This window comes from Heterocephalus glaber, unplaced genomic scaffold, assembly GCF_053883595.1.
Source record: "Heterocephalus glaber isolate CG9 unplaced genomic scaffold, H.glaber_assembly_v1.0 deba00000347, whole genome shotgun sequence".
Taxonomy (NCBI): Eukaryota; Metazoa; Chordata; class Mammalia; order Rodentia; family Bathyergidae; genus Heterocephalus; species Heterocephalus glaber.
Genome location: NW_028258143.1, coordinates 62,204,069 through 62,222,945, shown reverse-complemented (window position 1 = coordinate 62,222,945; position 18,877 = coordinate 62,204,069). Strand labels below are relative to the sequence as shown.

The 18,877-nt window shown below is 37.9% G+C and overlaps 1 protein-coding gene across 3 annotated transcripts in view; it reads right to left on the bottom strand.

Annotated features, from left to right (window-relative positions):
• Nucleotides 1-18,876, bottom strand: part of Nup35 (nucleoporin 35) — a 40,075-nt gene extending 21,199 nt beyond the window's left edge. The window contains exons 1-5 of one of the 3 annotated variants that reach the window (XM_087201327.1): nucleotides 17,172-17,255; nucleotides 13,833-13,873; nucleotides 9,126-9,296; nucleotides 6,768-6,895; nucleotides 4,250-4,310 (exon numbers count right to left, since the gene is read on the bottom strand). In XM_087201327.1, coding sequence (XP_087057453.1) covers nucleotides 4,250-4,310; nucleotides 6,768-6,895; nucleotides 9,126-9,285 — 349 coding nt within the window. In that variant the 5' untranslated portion in view covers nucleotides 9,286-9,296; nucleotides 13,833-13,873; nucleotides 17,172-17,255. Of the gene's footprint in view, nucleotides 1-4,249; nucleotides 4,311-6,767; nucleotides 6,896-9,125; nucleotides 9,297-13,832; nucleotides 13,874-16,979; nucleotides 17,142-17,171 lie in introns of those variants that run through there. The other 2 variants (XM_004868182.3, XM_021247116.2) reach the window with 2 other exon arrangements.
• Between the last annotated feature and the right edge of the window lies 1 nt (nucleotide 18,877).

The window sequence follows — 18,877 nt, the reverse complement described above, 5'->3', positions numbered from 1 at the left end:
CTTTAAAAATAAAACAAATCAAAATTAAGTCTCAAATGAATAAGTGATCTAATTTTTACCCTGTCAACTACTCTAAAAAATATAATTACTTATACATAATCTAAAAGTATTTACATAAGTTTAGCATAATTGCCCCCCACCTCGTTAATGTTTAATTGCTCTACTGATTTTACTTCCTTTAAATCAGACTTCGGGTATTCACACTCTATGCTTTATAAGACAAAAATAAAATATGCCTACTAAACTACATCACATTGGACTATAATTTGTCTCCCTTGGTAAATCACTATTCAAAATTCTTCATCAAATCAGATTAAAGCGGAGGGCAAAAGACCTTATTATCCTTTATGAAAATGTCTTCCATTAAAGAACAGATTAACTATTTCAAAATAGACCACTTACCTAAATGAAAACAATGGGTAAAAAGAGCAGTAAATTTTAGACATATATCACTGGAGAAAAAGACGTCCCTGGTGTTACCTTCTTACCACAAAACAAGTACCACAATGTGCAATAAAGAATTTTGCCTCAGCCCAATGTGAAGTCTTTTCTTTATCTGGTTTCTAGGAAGTAACCTCTAAACCCTGGGAATTTCACCAGCAGTAAAAGTATCTTTGTAATTTAATTATGTGGGTCTCTCAGACAGAATCTGGTAGTTTATGCTAACAAGGTGACTCACGTTAGGAACTGGTCACCCCACAAAGGCCAGTCGTGTGAGAGGATGGGAGCTGTGAGCCACCTCACATCATCCCTTCCCTGACAGAGGGAATCACACCTACAAGATAAAATGCCAATAAAACTCTGGACACATTTCCACCGATAAACTCCCCTACTTGAGAATATTCTGTGTCTCCCCACACTCATGAATGCTGGGAGGATAACACATCCCCTGAGCACAATGGAAAGGAAGCTTCACATTTGGAAGCCTCCCAGACTTCACCCTATGTCTCTTCCTTTGTTCTAATTTGTATCCTTTTGCTGTAATAAAACCACAATCATCAGCATAGCACTTTAAGTAAATTCAATGAGTCCCTCTAATAAATCATCACACGTTATAGTAGCCTTGGGAACCCCCAAATTTACAGCAGCTGGTATAAAGTGACAGTTGCCCTGGGGACCTTCTCCAAAACTTCAATGTATTTGTATCCACAAAGCACACTGTGCAATGGACACAAACAACATCCCACTAAGCATGGTGAATGTCACATCTGTGCTCACCTCTAGTCCCTCCAGACACCTAATGACAAGCATTCTAGAGAGGGTCAGATTTTGAAGACCACAGGATCTATGAAAGGCTCCTGGCTGAATCAAGGAAACCCAGCGTACAGTATGTATCATCAGAGATCAGATCCCAGGCCCTTCCTCATCCTAAGCCAGCTAGGAGACGCTTACACTCCCACTCCATCCTCAAGAGACGAAAAAGAACCTGATTTGCTCAAAACTCCAGTGAGTCTGTCTAGTCACAATAGAGAATGGCTCTAAGGAGATCAGGCACAATAAAAGTCTGTTACACTGAAAAAGAGACCTGTCTGCATGAATACCAGGTTAGTCGTTAGACTGTTAACAAGTTCCCAACAGGACCCTAATTTGTCCGTTCACTGCCAGGAGTTTAGAACCACTAGTGGTACACACGACTGTCTCATGCATGACTATACCATTGGACTTCAAGCCGCCCAACGGGAAAGTCATGCATGTACCACTGCTGGGATCGGGTTAAAGAATTCTTCAAATACAGGCTGAAAGTAGGTTCTCTCAACAAAAACATCAGCATATTGTCCAATCCCTCTACAGTGAAACCTAGTAAGAAACAAAACAGCTTCTTTCTATCAATTCTCTGCCCGTCTGAGCCAGTGTTGAACTCTACATACATAAAGATTCCAAGGCATTTGTTAGTGCTTCATTCAACAAGCATGCTTTCACCAACAGTGACAGAAGGGAAGCAAAACAGAAAAAACAAGAATCAGAGGGGAAAAGACAATAAGAGTCATAAGAAAAAGAGACCACAGTTCACTGTTAAAAACAATTTGACAGGAAGAAGAGGATACAGTATTTCTAACCATTCAAAGAACAACAGGGCCGGGGATTTAGCTCAGTGGTTCTGGCACCTGCCTCGCAAGCGCAAGGACCCAAGTTCCATCCCCAGTACCAAAAAAAAAAAAAATTCTAGGACAGATTAGGATACTAGTTCATTTATTTTCTACCTTTTAGGAATACAGATGATAAATCTGATAGCTAAGTAAAAAAAGTACTCAGGAATAAAAATTAAAAGGAGGAAGTACAGGAAAATTTAAATTACAGCAAAAGAAAACTGAGGAATAAGATGGAGAAAGAACAAACATATTCAGTCTTCTTTACCACAGGCAACAGCAAAGTATGATTTAAAAGGTTTCTGATATTCTTTAATTCAGATTTCTTATTTTGTCCTTTGACCAAGGTTTTCCTGCACCAGAAATAAGAGATCTTAACATCAGTGATAGAACTTCAAAGAAACAAACATTCTTTAATGGACGCAAAAACGTGAGCATAAAACACTATTGTTACTATAGTCCATGACATCTCTTTATAAAACCTGCCAATCTCATAAAGCCAAAATTCACAAGTTACACAAGAATTGGTCACTAACATAAAACTATAGGAACTAAAAAAATAGCTCTAAGTCCATGTCATTCCCCTCAATTCTCTCAAATCAACTCCCTTTCTCTACATTTTACTCATTATTGGTCATACATAAGTCCGCACAATTGCACATACTTTTCAAAAATACTCTATCACGTACGTCCCACTAAGATATTCTGCTCCTAAATTCCTTAAACTCAAAGTAATAGCAGCAGTGGCTCCTAGTGGCCAATTTATAACAGGTATATTTTTCCTATCATAGTTCCTATATTTCCATAATGATTTCTACAATTTTAAGAATCTCATAGATGTTACAGTATTAGGGAAAAAGTTACCAAAAGGATATTCAACTTTAATCTGTGGTCTTGCACTTGATGACAGTAAGAAATTATAATGAATGCTCTTACAGTCAACTAAGAGCTTTTAAGACATAAAATGCCTTATTTAACACTATTATGTATTTGCTGTGGTTGGGCCCCTCTGGGACTCCTACGGGCGTTAAATCCCAATTGTGAGGTGTTAAGAGGCTGAAAACTTAAACTGGTGTTGAGAGATAGACCTTATGGAAGGTGATTACAATTAGACATGATCATTAGCATGAAGTCCCTGTGACTGAACACTGGTAACTTTATAGCAGGACAGAGACCAGATACAGTGTATGGTTAAACCATTATTAATTTTATGGAATATATTAACACAGAGATAGAAAACTAATATTCTACCCTAGGTCAAATGATAAAACCCCAGCCCCTATTCCTTTGTTTTTTCTTCCACAAAATGTATTACCCTTGAACAAACCTTAAAATGTAGTTATTTTGTTTATAAATATAAATTCCTTAAATAAATGTACATTCCAAAAAAGAGATTATCTATTTTGTTCAGTTTTCCAGAGCCTGGTAAATGATTAAGTACTCAAATATTTGCTGAATAAACATTCAATAGCAATATATGAATACCTACAAAGAATTATTGCTAAGGATGATGCTGATGGTGATGAAAATGTCATTAAAAAAAACTAAATGTAATCTGTAGTTGTTTATATTCAGTGACATTTGTATTTACAGCTATGCATTAATCGGTTTCAAAACACCTTTATTAGGGGCGGGGATTTAGATCAGTGGTTCCGCCACCTGCCTCACAAGCACAAGGTCCCAAGTTTGATCCCCGGTACCAAAAAAAAAAAGAAAATACCTTTATTAACCAGTCTGAATATTTGTTCCCAACTGCAACCGTTTCTTTCTGTTGTGGTTGTTTTGGTTTTTATTGTTTTCTGTGATGCTACAGATCAGAACCCAGGGTCTTTCATACACTAGGCAAACACACTACCACTGAGCTGCATCCTTAGCCCATGGATTTTTAATTTACACAATTTTGGTAACTGAGGAGACATTAAATATGCAATTAGTATGCATTAAATATATAATTTTTAAAAATCTTAATTAGAATCCTACCATACCTATAAATTCAGAAAATAATATACACAAAGCATTTCCTTTTTGACATTTGAGAAAACTTTTAAGTTTGAAACATAAAAGAAAAAAATTGGCAATTATCAGCAAATGTCTTATACTATTATCTTTCATCAAAGAGTAAAAAACAGACTTTGGTGTTAAAAAAAAATAGAATTATCTACCTGATCCAGGAGTAGTAGTTGTAACTCCAACAAGAGGACTCTGCATTACTGAAATGTTTGTCTGCAAGAAAATGTTAAGGTGAAAATATAAAGTTCTACCCATAACATAAATACAGAATTACTAAAAGACTTTGTTCAATACACAACTTAATTTCTATCAGGCTCTAGAGTTGCCTCTAATAAGCTCATAGTGACAAAGGTACTCCCACTTTTTTTTTAATTGAGCGGTACTAGTGCCTTTAGCATAGTATTTGTTTAAATTAAGAAAAGTTATACTGAGTTTAACAAAACACTACTTTTTATAGAAAGTTACATGGCAGCTATTCAGTTTTAGTTCCTAATGGATGGTATCTGAAATAACGGACATAATGGTGATTCTTCAAATCACTAAAATCAGACAAAAAAATGGAAAGGTGCAAAGCTTTATTTTTAAACATTTACAAACAATGAATGTTATAGATTCAAATATACCTCCAACTTCTACCAATAAAGAGATAAAAAACTGGAAAATCATCACTAGCGCCTTAAATAGGAAGAAATTAAAGATTAAACATTCTTCCAAAAAAACACTATACTGTAAAAAAAATGAGAATTCACTACAAATATACAGGTTTAGCTTTTTTTAAAATCAATTCTGATTAAGAAAACTGAAATCTATATATATCCAGTAACCAGAACTAAATGTTAAGAGAATGTTTATGAGAGATACAAATTTTATTGTTCAATTTTTGATGCCAAGTTCTTTCATGACCAAAAGGTAAAGCAAAGTTTCAGAGACATAACTATTTCTGGCTCTAATCTAGCAATAACTTACATACCAACCTTAAAGTTAAAAAAAAAAAAAAAATTCTCTATCAATTTTGACCTATCATTTTTTAAATGCTTTAAATATAACAATAACTGTTCACTACCCTTCTTTTTATGATTCTGAAAAGTAATGAAAATTAGCATAAATTTAGAAGCCAGTGGTTTCCATACCAAACTAAACATTCAATTCACTTAAACTTTAGAACCATCAGGATGGCCTCAATTTAGTAAGTCTAGACACCACCGTCCGTTAGGAATACAATCCATGCCACACACATAATTTTGAATTCTTAGTAGGCACATTATAATGTACAAACAGGTAAAATTAATTTGGTGTGCTTTAACCTAAAACACTCAAAATATTATTTCAATATGTAATCAATATGAAAAACTAACAAGATACTTTACATTCTTTGTAAATCTTCAAACTCTAATGTGTATTTTATACTTTACGGTATACCTCAGTTAGAACTAGCCCCATTTCAAGTGTCAACTGCCATAGCTGGCTATGCTGGACAAGAAAGTGAGTCTAGATTATTGGAAAGAGAAAGTAATCTGTTTGACATAACGAACGAATTACAAGGTCTACTATGGCAGACATAGCAACCCTATAAATAGCAAAAGTTCACTGAAAGATGCTTTTTAATCTTCTTAAGCTCTCAAACAGTTTCACTAAATTTGATTAGGGGAAGGCATAAAATGTGTCTCCGAATTCTAGTTTCATCTGTGAGAAAATGAAGCCCCTAACAGCTACATCGGATTCACAGAGAGGACAAAAATGAGAGGACAGAAGTCCTAACCTTAGGCCTACACAGTAAGCAAGTACTTTAGAAGTATTACAATACTTCCTTGTTATTGTTAATCTCATCAAAATAGAGAATCTCTGCCTTGATTGTAACCCTGACTGAAAAGAACACTATCATAAAACCTATACCAACCAAAATGCAGCACAAGCATCAGATCACCAACACCAGAAGACACTAAATAATCAGTCATAAATATGCAGGAGGCAGTAGTTTCAGTAAAGTAAACACTCAATATAGCTATAAAAAGATATTGGCCTTGCCAGGCATAGTGACATGTGCCTACAACCCCAGCACTCTGGGAGGCTGAGGTACGAGAACCACAAGTTCAAGGCCAGCCTGGGCAGCTTAGTGAGAAATAAAAATAAATTTTAAAAAGAGAGAAGGGGGTGGCACCTAGGAATGTAGCTCAGTGCAAAGGCCGTAGTTCAATCCTCAGTACCACATACACACATACACACTAAAGATACTAGTCTTATATTAATATAAACATTCATAAAACATCTGAATCATTACCAAGTGCTCTACCTCGGAATAAAACCCTTAATTTTCATTTGCTCTTTCACACAATTATGCATAAATATTGAACTTCCTAAATAAATCGAATGACTTAAGCCATAATTATATTTTATGTGTACATTAAGTAGGTTGGAGGCACAAGAAGGTGGTTAAGACATGCCTCTAAAAGCCAGAGAATTACCTACACAGAAAACAATCTAAAGTTCCATTATATTTTTGATACATTTCATAGTAAAAGCAATTTAAGTAGATTCTATGACAAATGGACTTTTGCTTATTCTGTACCACAGTTACATAGAATACATCTTAGAGAAATTATTGACCTTTACTACGTAGCCACATAAAAACACAAAATGATTAATTATGAACCACAAGGTTATATATGTCACCTGTCTTCTTGAAGTTAAAGGTGTAGATCCAAGGCCTGGGCTGGAAATGTCATCATATATACTTCTAACGGGTGGAGCTCCACTTTTATCTTTATGAGCTGGTACGACTGGTTGTGGTGGTGATCCACCTACAATACACAAAAAAATACAGTCAGATGAGAAAACAAAGGAATGTCAATTTTCTAGTAAAAGTTTTAGGTTTTGTGTTTTTGTACTGACAAGCTCATGCCTGTATGGGCCAACGCTAGCTTTAATAGGCATAGCAGTTCCCTGGGGGGCTCTGTCTCAGACGCTAAAGAGTAGAGCAGGACTAGCCTGGTCTGACTAGCACCCAGGTGAGGCCAGTATCGCTGCCCCAGACTGCACTTTGAATTAAAGATTGAGAATAGGCAGTTAATAGAAACTTCAGCTTGTAGGAAATACGTGTAGCATTTACTTTCCCTACAAACTGCTTAACATTTCCATCTAGCATGTGATCCCACAGCAAGACACAGGGGCCCACGCCTGGAGACCCAGTTACTTAAAGGCCAAGGTGGGAGGATGGCTTGTATCCCACCAGGGCCATACAGCAAAACAGTGACTCAAAAATCAAACCAGGGCTGGAGATTAAGCTCAGTGGTAGAGCATTTGTCCAGAATGGGCAAGAACTGGGTTCAAACCCCAGTACCAGGAAAAAAAAAATGTAATCCATTTTCTCACTCTAAAAATAAGTATTCTTTAAAAGGATAAGACAATAATATTACAAGTTCAAGTCCAGGCTGGACATCTTTGCAACTTACCGAGACCCTGTCTCAAAATTTTAAACAAGAGCTACAGATTTAGGCCAGTGTGAAGGCCCTGTGTTCAATTCCCAGTCCCACAAAGAAAAGAAAAAGAAAATTTAAAAAGGAAAAAAAAAGAAGTAGGTATTTAAAAACTCCACTCTGTGTATACTTGAATGATTATAATCTCCCAACATGGAATTGGACCAGCAAAATTAAACAGATCCCATCGATGTTTCTCACAGTAGAAATATATCTAAGCAGATAATAAAGATATAGAAAAAGGACCAACTTTTGTAACCTAGTGATATCTTTGTAACTCAAATTACCAGCAAGGCTAAATAGTGCAGTAGGCCAGGCCTCTGTACAAGCAAAGCTATCTAGAGCACAATCTACGGGATGAATGATCTGGGATGTAACTCTGTTGATAACTCTGTCACCAAGAAGTGAGCTTCAGCCGAGTACCTTTTTTTTTTTTTGGTACTGGGGATCTAACTCAGAACCTTGCACTTGCAAGGCAGGCAGTGGAACCACTGAGCTAAATCCCCGGCCCCCAGCCAACTACTTACTATATTCAAGCTTCAGATTCTTCCTCTGGAAATGAGACAATACTATTTTTTGAAAAATTGGGATACTACCTACCCTTTAAAGCTGATCTTGAAAAAATAAGATATGAAATGATTAGCATATTGCCTGGCACTCAGTATTTGGTAGATAGATTAAAAAATACATTTGAAATTTTAAAACTGTCCAGAAAATAATGTTAAGTGAATTACTTCAAATGTAATTTATAATTCTACCTGACCAATCCTTAAAAAGGCTAATAAACTATCTCATATCAACTAACATTTTAAAGGACAATTAAAGAACTGTTTCCACTTAAGCATCTGTGAAAGGATATTAGCTCACTGAATTCTATAGTAATTCTCATTACTCATAATTAAACTTCAAAGTTATCTTCTAAGATGTAATTTGCTAAAAAAAAGTCCTACAATAAACAAGGTTGCATTTAATACAATAATTCTTGCTGACGACTACAAATTCTATGTAAAACAATTTTCCCTGGTTTTCAAAATCCTTTCACAAAACATACTACATATATGAAAGTCATATCTCAATATGACTAGAAGTAGAATTCATCTCCACAAATTTTCAAATTAGACTCTTGACTATTTGTTATTCTTGTACTTTTAACATGAATTATTTAAACTGAATCCAGTTAAATGACAGTATTTCATCAAGTTTAAGAGCACTTCCTCCAACCTGTACTTTTATAACATTTCTGAAATAGGAATACATTTTACAAAAGAGTGGCCTCTTAGCATTGTATAATACATAAGTTTTTCTTTACTAATGACGTTTAAAATAGTGACTTTTATAATCAACAGCAGTTTAGATGATATGACATACAGCATACATATTTTAATAAGTGATTATTGAATTATAAAACTTCTACTTGTACCTCTATTCCAAGAGTCTTTAAATAAAGCCATTGCTTTATACTGTATTGATTAACAAATGCATTGAGTGTGAATACTACACCATTACTCTTAAAATCCTAGTACATGTGTAGATATATTCTATGCAGTTTACCTACTTGCAAGTAAAGGTGACCTCATTTCCATCACTCCCACTGAAGAGCCACTAACTGAGCGAGGTTGTGGAGTCACTGGAGCTGGCAAATCGCCCATCAGGAATCCAGGTAAAAACTGGGCATTCACGCCTGACTTTGGAGATGTGGGTGAACCAAGCATCATGGGTTCAGATCCTAAATTAACCAAATAAAACAAGTAAGACTTTTCCATTTGCATTATCTAACAAAAAGATGCAAAAATCTACCATAAATAATTTTGAGAATGCAACCAAAATTCTTAAATGTCATAGAAATATAATTGAGCTTATTTTGAAAGACAACAAAAATTTTTGGGAAAATGTAAAATCTATTCACATTAATCTTTGACAGCTGCTTTCATTTCACTAGTTTAAAAATCAACAATTTTTAAATTGAATAAGTTTCAAATACAAAAAAGTCTTAAATACAAACAGAAAACCTTTTCATTTCTGGGTCAGTTTCTAGTATTAGCAACTAGAAATAAGGTGAGAGCAATAGTTTTTCACACAAAGTCTTAGCAAACCAGAAACAACAGGCTCAGCTTGCTAAATGTCCCAATTCTTCCTACCCACATAAAGAAAGTGAATACTTTTTATGAGAAAGATACACATCACACAACTTATGAAATAATAGTGACAACTAGCATCTTACAAATATACTGAAAAGAGTTGCAAAATATTTTTTTTTTATTTTTTAATGTAGGCACTCCCTAATTTAATCAGGTTGGCCTCAAACTTAAGATTCTTCTAGGGCCGGGGATTTACCTCAGTGGTTCTGTCGCTTGCTTTGCAAGCGCAAGGACCAGAGTTTGATCAGTACCAAAAAAAAAAAAAAAAATTCTTCTGCCTAGTGCCGGGAATGTAGCTAAGGAGCACAGCACCTGGCTGGCTGGCAGGCAAGCACAAGGTCCTGAGTTCCATCCCTAGTACCAAAAAAAAAAAAGATTCTTCTGACTCAGCCCCCTATATAGCTGGAATTAAGGGAATGTGCCACTACGCCTGCCTGTTTTTAAATCATTAGTTACTAAATTGGGAATACTATAATCAATACAAGTTTCCTAAATATAAAACAATTTAAAAGAGAACATCTCTCAATTGTCCACTCAAAATTAATCTTCACAATTTACAGAACGGATTCATTATTAAGATGAGGAAGCTATAACTGTGGCCCACCCCGTGTCCCTATTCAAGCACCAACAGTAGCTGACCAACCCCACCACCTCCCTGCCGCAGGTGCCAACCAGGGGAAACCAGTCTACTCCAAGCCTTCCCCACCCAGATGCCTCTTGTGGGGGACTAGACCCTCTACTTTGTTCTCCCTGACCTGGGGTGAACAATGATGAATGACATAGAGACTAGGAGTCAGTTTAACATGTTTAACAGGGGGCTCTGTCTATAGTAGATGAGGACCCCATGGCTCCAGGCCTGGCTTATCGATCTGATCTTTATTCACCCAAACAAGCAATCAAAGTAACACAAGATTCCTCTGCTTTCCAACAGCCATTAGTACATTCTCTGGTAAACAACTTAACCTCAGCTGTCTTAACTTCTCCCTAGAACCTGCAAAACGCAATCACCCCTGAGTGCAGCCTTTCTCATTGTGCTCAGAGGAGGGCAATTGGGCCTCAATTCTCCTCTGGTCTTCCATATATAAGATTCTAATTTCAGAGTGAGATAGCACAGTACGGGAAACACAGGCCATGGGGTCAGAGATGTGGATTCAAATTCTCTAAGAAAAACAAGCATAAGGATAGCATCTACTCACAGCTTTCATTTGAAGAATAGCAAATACAGCTTTTGACCTGCTAGCTAAAATATTAGGGGCTTAATAAATACTAGGTATTATTTTTCTACCATTATCTTATGATAAGATAATCTTAGTGATTAATGCAAATGTAGAATTTGCAATGGGGGGCTAGGGTACCAGGGATTGAACTCAGGACCTTGCGATTGGAGGCAGGCAGCAGTACCACTGAGCTAAAGTCCCAGCCCAGAATTTGCAATTGTGCTTATGAAAATTTTTCTACAAGGTAACAAGCCTGAGTATGAATCATGGGACTCAGAAAGGTCAAAGGTTTGGCACAAGCCTATAGCCCAGCACTCAGGAGGCTAAGGCAGAAAGATCCAAAAGCTCTACGCCAGCCTAGGCTACACAGGAAGATAGTCACAAGAAAAAAATTGGTGAGCAATTTAAATGGTTTTTATTAACTATTGTATTACTTAGCTCTAAGTACTCACAATGATAAGTTTTTTTGTGACTCACACCTGTTAATTTTTTAATTAAGAAAAAACCCTAATAGTCTCTCTTATTTCTCATTAGAGCTGACCTAGATATTAACAAGACAAGGATGTAAACAAAGCAAAGTCAGGAAAAGGAGAGTGAAGTAAGGTGAAGAACTATAATTACACTGTACTTATTTTGTAGAGTGGTAGTTATTATGTTACATGGTACTACCTACCACATACTTCCAAAGAATATATGCTAAACACAAACCAAAAGTCTAAACAAAATCATATATCTGAAGAGATAAATTTAGAAAACCATAGTAACAAAATACAAAGTCTCTGGTAACACCACAAACTACCTTCACTCTCCCATTCCCCAAGGGGAAGGAAAAAACTTTATAGCAAGTAGAGTATAAGAATGTCAAGAAAAGTTCTGGTATATCTAGATACACACCGGATACAGTAGAAAGCAGCAGAGTGCTTCCTCCAGACTCCTGCCACTAACCACCTCTCAGGACTAACTTTCACTTAATTAAAGAAGAAAGTGCATCCTGTATAAGGTACACTTCATTTCACACTAGGAACTTCTAAATAATAAGTTCAGGCGGTACTGTGTCTTACAGAGCTAGCAGTTTACTGAAGTAACCTCTTGATTTAACAAGCCGGTGGGTGCTGGGAGAATATTTGATCAACAGGTACCTAGAATATCTGCAATACATGGACTTGAACAATTAATATCAGTTAATGACAGATTTATAGGCAGGCAATAAACAAAGATGATTTATGTAACCCAGCAAGCATGTACAATGTCTACTGAACAGAAAACTCTTGAACAGAAAAGCTTTTTAATCTGTAAAATACACGAAAATACCTAGACCAACATCTATGCAAAAGTTTTAATACAGCATAACACTTGCATCGTTAAGGGATTATGACATGCTAAAACAGTTCAAAAGTTACTCTGTTCTAAAAAAAAACCTATTTTATAGAAAACATGAAAGCACTGCATGCCCTTCAAGTCTAAAAAACTGATTCTACAAAATAAACACCACGCTCACTCTTTACCAAACTCAAAGTCATAACCTAATATTCAGATTTCTATGATAGTAGATGTAGGTTTGTTTTTCTGTTCTAAAATTTTCAACAGTTCTCAGAAGACACAAAACTCAGTAACAAAAAAAGGCATCCACATGTTAACTAGTTAGGCTTTTTTCATTGATATCAGACACTCCTCATTCAATGAGGAAGTCTGTTAGTTGCCTTTCTCTCCTTGCTGGCACCAAAAGTTAGAGGGGAAGGGGTTTATTTGGCTTACAGTTCGTAGAGTTTTCAGTCCATAATCGGCTGGCTCTGTGGCCCATGGCTTCTCTCTGGGGCCGGCTCTGCTCTCTCTCTCTCTTTGAGGGATCCATACTCCTGGCTTCTCCAAACTTCTGGGGTCTCCACTGCACCTTCAGCTTCACCACTGCCCTCTCAGGGGCACCCTGCCTGGCCTCCCAGGCCTTCTGAAATCTGAGTGGAGGCCTTCCTGTCCCCACAACTCTTGCATTGTGCATGCACCTAAAAGCACCATGTGGATGATGTCAAGGTCTCCTGCCAGCTGGAGCAGTAGCCAGGCTTCCTTCTTTCTTGGCTGTAAAGTGCCTGGATCGCTGAGCACTCTGAACCCAATCCCGAGGAACAACTTCCCTAGGCCGCCACCATTCTGAAACATGGTGTTCTGGGGCTTCCTTCTCAAAGCAAAGTCCTTCACTCTAGCAACTTTAAGGCTGCAAAGGGTGGAGACCTGCTGCTTCTTGGGATGCCCTCAGGCCATCTTTTCTATTCTTTGGTTCCTTTTCAGCAATCAAGATCTCCTCTGCTCTATCTTTGCAGTCCACAGCTTTACTGGCCCTTCCTTTTTGGCCAAACTCAAAACATTTTAAATCATTCTGCTGGATTTTTGTTCCATTCTCAACACAGATCTGGCTAAAAGCCCCCAACAGTAGCCATGGCACCACTTCAATATTCAACTGCCTTGAAATTTCCTCTGCAAGATTAATTAGTCCACCGCGCCTAATCTCAGTCTCAAGCAAAATCTCTGGACACGAACAAAATGCAGACAACCTTTCTGCCAAGCCATAACACACATTATCTGGAGTCCAACAGCCAATGCAGTCCTTCTTCCCAGCAGATATTTCTCAAGCCTGGTCTTTACCAGCCTTCTGGTCTTCTTAGCTCTGACTAGAATCTGCCATACAAAACAGCCTTAGGCATTACAGCGCTGCCTCTGTAGCCAACACCTCAGAATCTTTCCTAACTCTTCCCCTTCCCACTAGCCAGTTTCAAAGGCTCTTGAGCCACATGGCCAGGTAATATGACCCCACTTCTCTGGTACCAAATTTCTGTGTTAGTTACGTTTCTCTAGTTGCTGAGACAAATTACCCAGCACCAAAAGTTAGAAGGGAAAGGGGTTTATTTGGCTTACCATTCGTAGAGGCTTCAGTCCATAAACAGCTGGCTCTGCGGCTGGGATGGGAAGCAAGCAACACCGAACAGAAACAACATGGCGCACACAAGGCAGCAAAGGTGGCAAGAGAGCCTTAACAGTGTCTCCCAGCCCGTTTTATCTTATTCAGACTACTTAAGGCAGGGAGAGTAGCACTCACACCCTTAATCCTAGTGCCCTTGAGCCCAGCATTGCATCATGAATCAATTCCAGCTTCACACACTCTCTATCAGCCCTATGACCACATGAGGCTTTGGGGGGACATCTAGAACAAAACCATAACAAAGTCATTATATGAATTCATCGAAATGAGGAATTGTATGTAGTATGTATATCACAATATTCAAAATAAAGAAATGGTCAAAGAAAACTCCAACTTGATGACTTGCTTTCATTTGCATAACTCTTACATGCTGTACTGTAATGTATAGAACATAAAACTACGGTAATATACTGTACAATACAATCAGCAAAAAATTACAGTATGTATAAACAAGTTATACTATAAACAAAATGTATGTAACTACAAAAAAAGACGAACTCATGGGCCGGGGATTTAGCATAGTGGCGCTGTGCCTGCCTCACAAGCACAAGGTCCAGAGTTTGATCTCCGGTGCCGCAAAAAAAAAAAAAAAGATGGATCATAAGTCTGAGCAGTGGGTCCTAAGTCTGAACAGCACCCCTTATGGTAATAAGTCCGAAGAGGTGCTAAACAGGTAGGCTGCTAAACAAGGTCTGTATTAGACATCATATTATCAAAATAGTTCAATGAATATGATTTGTTTTCCTTAAGAACACATGCTCTGCAATAACTCTGAAAATAAAATACAGGAGCCACCAACAAATCATCACATCAGCTGAGTTCAGGCAATACTGATTCCTTACATGTCAGAAAAGGCAGAGGTGAAAATAACTCAGAAAATCCAGGATCTTATAACATAGCAATGACATGGAAAGTGTTCATCAATAATCATGATTGCAAAACAGATGCAATCCGGATATGATCTTCAGCAAATCAATAAAGCCTCTATTCCTATATTTCCTCACAGGCCCTTTCCTGGCATCTTAGCAGCTTCTGTGAATTCAAGGCTACATTGATCACACAGTTGATATTGCTGGAAGGCATGTTTTTTTGGTTTTTTTGGCATGAGAATCGAACTCAGGACCTTGCGCTTGCAAGGCAGGCGATGGCACCACTGAGCTAAATTCCCAGCCCTGGAAGGCATGTTTTGAACTAGCAATTTTGGCTAAATAATAAAGGAGCTTCTGCAGGTCATTGGAAGGGACCAATGAAACTAAAATCTACTAAGATATTACAGAACCATGAACCTGCTTGACTCTGTAAAAATCATTGGAAATGTCAAATTTTGACAGTGAGACTGCCATCAATGGAGCCATTGCTCTGTCCACCTCTGCAGTAAATACGTTGGAGGATAGAAAGACATATAAAGTATGTGGCAAAGGGCTTACTAGCCAGGAGTGTAAAACAAAAATTAAACACATAAACAATCACAGAGGCAAGAATAACAGTGATTAAAAAAATAAATAAATAAATAAATTTAAAAAAAAACAGTGATAATTGTTCAATTGTTTCCTGTGGTTTCAAAGTGTATATATAACCTTTGAGAAAATATGTGCACCTATATATGAGACATTTCTACACATCAAAAAGTTTCAAAGGTAACATCACTTCTAATGAGTTTGTTTATATCCAAGAATTTATTTAACTCCAACAGAATCAGTTTTATTATCATCTGAGGAACTGTTGGGAGCAAATAGTCCTTAGAAATTAGCTCAACAGAAAGAGTGCACTGATAAATTTTTCTGTACTATATGTGATCAACAGGTCCCATAAGACCGTGCTCCAAATCTCTCCCTTCTGCATCAAAACAGCAAACCATATACTTTTCCGGTGTTGGGCCAAAGAAGCAATCACATAACGACAAGTAACTTCCTTTTCCCCAGTATCAGACATTATAGAAATAATTCATATTTTGAACTCATTTGTCTTTTTTTTTTGGTACTAGGGATCGAACATGGGACCTTGCGCTTGCAAGGCAGGCGCCAGAACCACTGAGCTAAATCCCCGGCCCAAAGATTTCTTTTTTTTTTTTCTTTTTTGGTACCGGGGATCAAACTTGGGACCTTGCGGTTGCGAGGCAGGCGCTGAACCACTGAGCTAAATCCCCGGCCCCCACATTTGTCTTTTCATGAATGCTGTATTGCTTTGCACAGTATGTTTAATGACTGTTTCTAAAATACAATAGGCTACAGCCACTATAAAGATCAAGTTCCCTTTCTGCGACTAGGTCATTAAAAGAATAGGTCGCTAAATGAGGGATTGTATATAATTTGTACATTACAATATTCAGAACAAAGACATGGTCTGAAGGTTTTCCAACTTGATGACTTTGCTTTTATTTGCATAACTCTTACGTGCAGTACTGTAATGTATAACAGAACATAAGACTGCAGTACTGTACAGTGTAATCAGCAAAAATTATACTACTGCATAAATAAGGTGTAACGTACAAGGCATTGAGGCTCTATCAACAAGATGTACAGAATTGTACCAAAAAAAAAAGACATCCGAGGAGGGTATCGTAAATCCAAACAGCGCACCTCGGTCAAAAGTCCGAACTGTCATTAAACAGGTAGGTCGTTAAATAAGGAATATCTGTATGTCAGCATACAAGACTCCCCCAATAATAATCATATCGTGATTAATAGGAAAAGACCTCAATAGAGCCACGTTCCCAAAAAAAAGATGAGAGGAAAAATTACAAACTCCTAGCCAGTAGTTGGGTCAATACTCAATGGTTACCACCACTTGGTTAATTCTATCGTCACACGATTCACCTCCATTAAAAGATTCTTTCGCAATCCCCGCGATAGGGAAGAAGTCAAAACAACGAGAAGCCTCGGTGACCAACTAGCAGGGGACTGGAACCGTACCCTAGGACCCTGCCCACCCACGTGGACACGGCTCAGTCTCTCCCAGGGACGCTTCCGGGGAGCCGGGTACCCAGCGCCCCGACTGGGGCGTGGTGGGGAGCCCCAGGTCCCGGCCTGAGCCGCGGAGCCAGTGCTGGGGGACACACAACACGCAGACGGGCATTTCCTCACCCTCCCAGTGCCTGCCGCTTCGCGAAGCCTCTAGCAGGGACAGATTAGGAATTTGGGGAGACCCAGAGGTTCCCCCTCCGCAAAGGAAATCAGCATACAAGAGACAGCTGACTTCTGGCTTCCAGTCTTGCCCGGCTCCAGGCCTGCCGCGCGAATGGCAGCTATAGCAAGGAAAAGCAGTCTTTAACTCACCCAACGTGGGCGCCTGGGGTTCTACGGCAAAGGTTGCCATCGCGACGGCGGTAGCTACTCTTATCACCAGACGTTCCCAATTTTCAAAAATGGCGGAAACTCTCCCCACGGCTAGGGCGCGCTACGTAAGCGGGTTGCGTAACTTCCAGACATGCGTCGTACTGACAGTGCGGGCGCTGGCGTCATCTTGGAGTAGGGACAAAAGGATTTCCCTGGGACGTGATGAACCAAAGTGGTAAATGTAACGGTATATATTTTGATCACTGTGTGAATCTCCTAATTTGATGGTGCTTGAGTCTCACTGTTTCATAATTAACTAACAAGAGTTCCCCCACTGCTCTGTCATCATAGTGGGCTTTTCTAAGTAACACCTGGAAAAGTAGGCCTGGTGAAACAGTGGGTTCCTCGTTCCAATGTGGGTTTCTGTGCTTTATGCTTGACACCTTTCTCAAAATATATTTTCTACCATCTGTATCTATTTCTTTTACAGTTATGTGGGAACAATTTTAAAGCATAACTTACATGCTGTTTTATTGTGTATCAACACATACAAAAGAATATAGCTAACAAATGTAAATATAAATTAATGGAGAGTAACACCTTTGAATCCAACACACCGTGGAATCTTGGGCGCTCCTGCAAATGCCATCCCAGTCGTCCTTCTCCGCTCACTTTGCTGCTTTTCTTTAGGGAATATTGATGTACTGGTCACACAAACATTCTATGTTTATGTAAGAATATATTGTTTAGTTTATTGTTTACAAACTTTATAAAAATAATGTACCGCGTGTTGTATATTGTGAATGGCATGTTCTCTAGTAAAATCTCTCTTCTTCCTCTTCCCTATCCCCCACCCCTACCTCCTACTAGTACTAGGGATTGAACCAGGACTACATCCCCATTTTATTGGATTTTACTTTTAATTCTTTTTTATATTATCTTTTATTTTGCTCTTTGTATTTTGGCTTTCTCATATGGAAAAACCATGTGATATTTAAGCTTGTATTTTTAATTTATTTCACTTAACATTATGGTATCGAGGTGCATCCATTTACCTACAAACGACTCGTTTATTTTTTGAGACAGTCTTTCTCTAAGTTGTTAAATTGGCCCCCAGGCTGGGCTTGAACTTGCTAACCTCCTGCCACAGCCCCCAGAGTGTTGGGACTACAGGTGTGGGCTGTCTCCTCTTTTAAGAACATAAACCGTACTTAAGACTCACTCAGATAATCCAGAATAATCCTATTTCAATATCCAGTTGAAGTAATTAAGGTAATAATCACACCTGCAAATTTTTTTTTTTTTTTGCCATATAAGATACATTTACAGGTTCTAGATTTTAAGGTATGGATATCTGTGGGTACCATTAATCAGCCCATCACACATTGCTTGTTTAGAATTAAGAAATCAAGAAAGATTCCTCAAAGATTTTTTTCTTTCTTTCTTTTTTTTTTTTTTGTGGTACCAGGGATCAAACTCAGGACCTTCCGCTTGCCAGGCAGGCACAGCGCCACTGAGCTAAATCCCCAGCCCTCAAAGATTTTCTATTATAAATTATGATCTAGCCAAACAAAATAATGCTATGCATCTGTTAAAAAGAATGAGATAGATTTGATATTTGTATGTACATGTATTGGCCTAGAAAGATCTATATGATCTATATGATCTATATAAAAGAAATAATTTGAAAAAATAAATATATATCT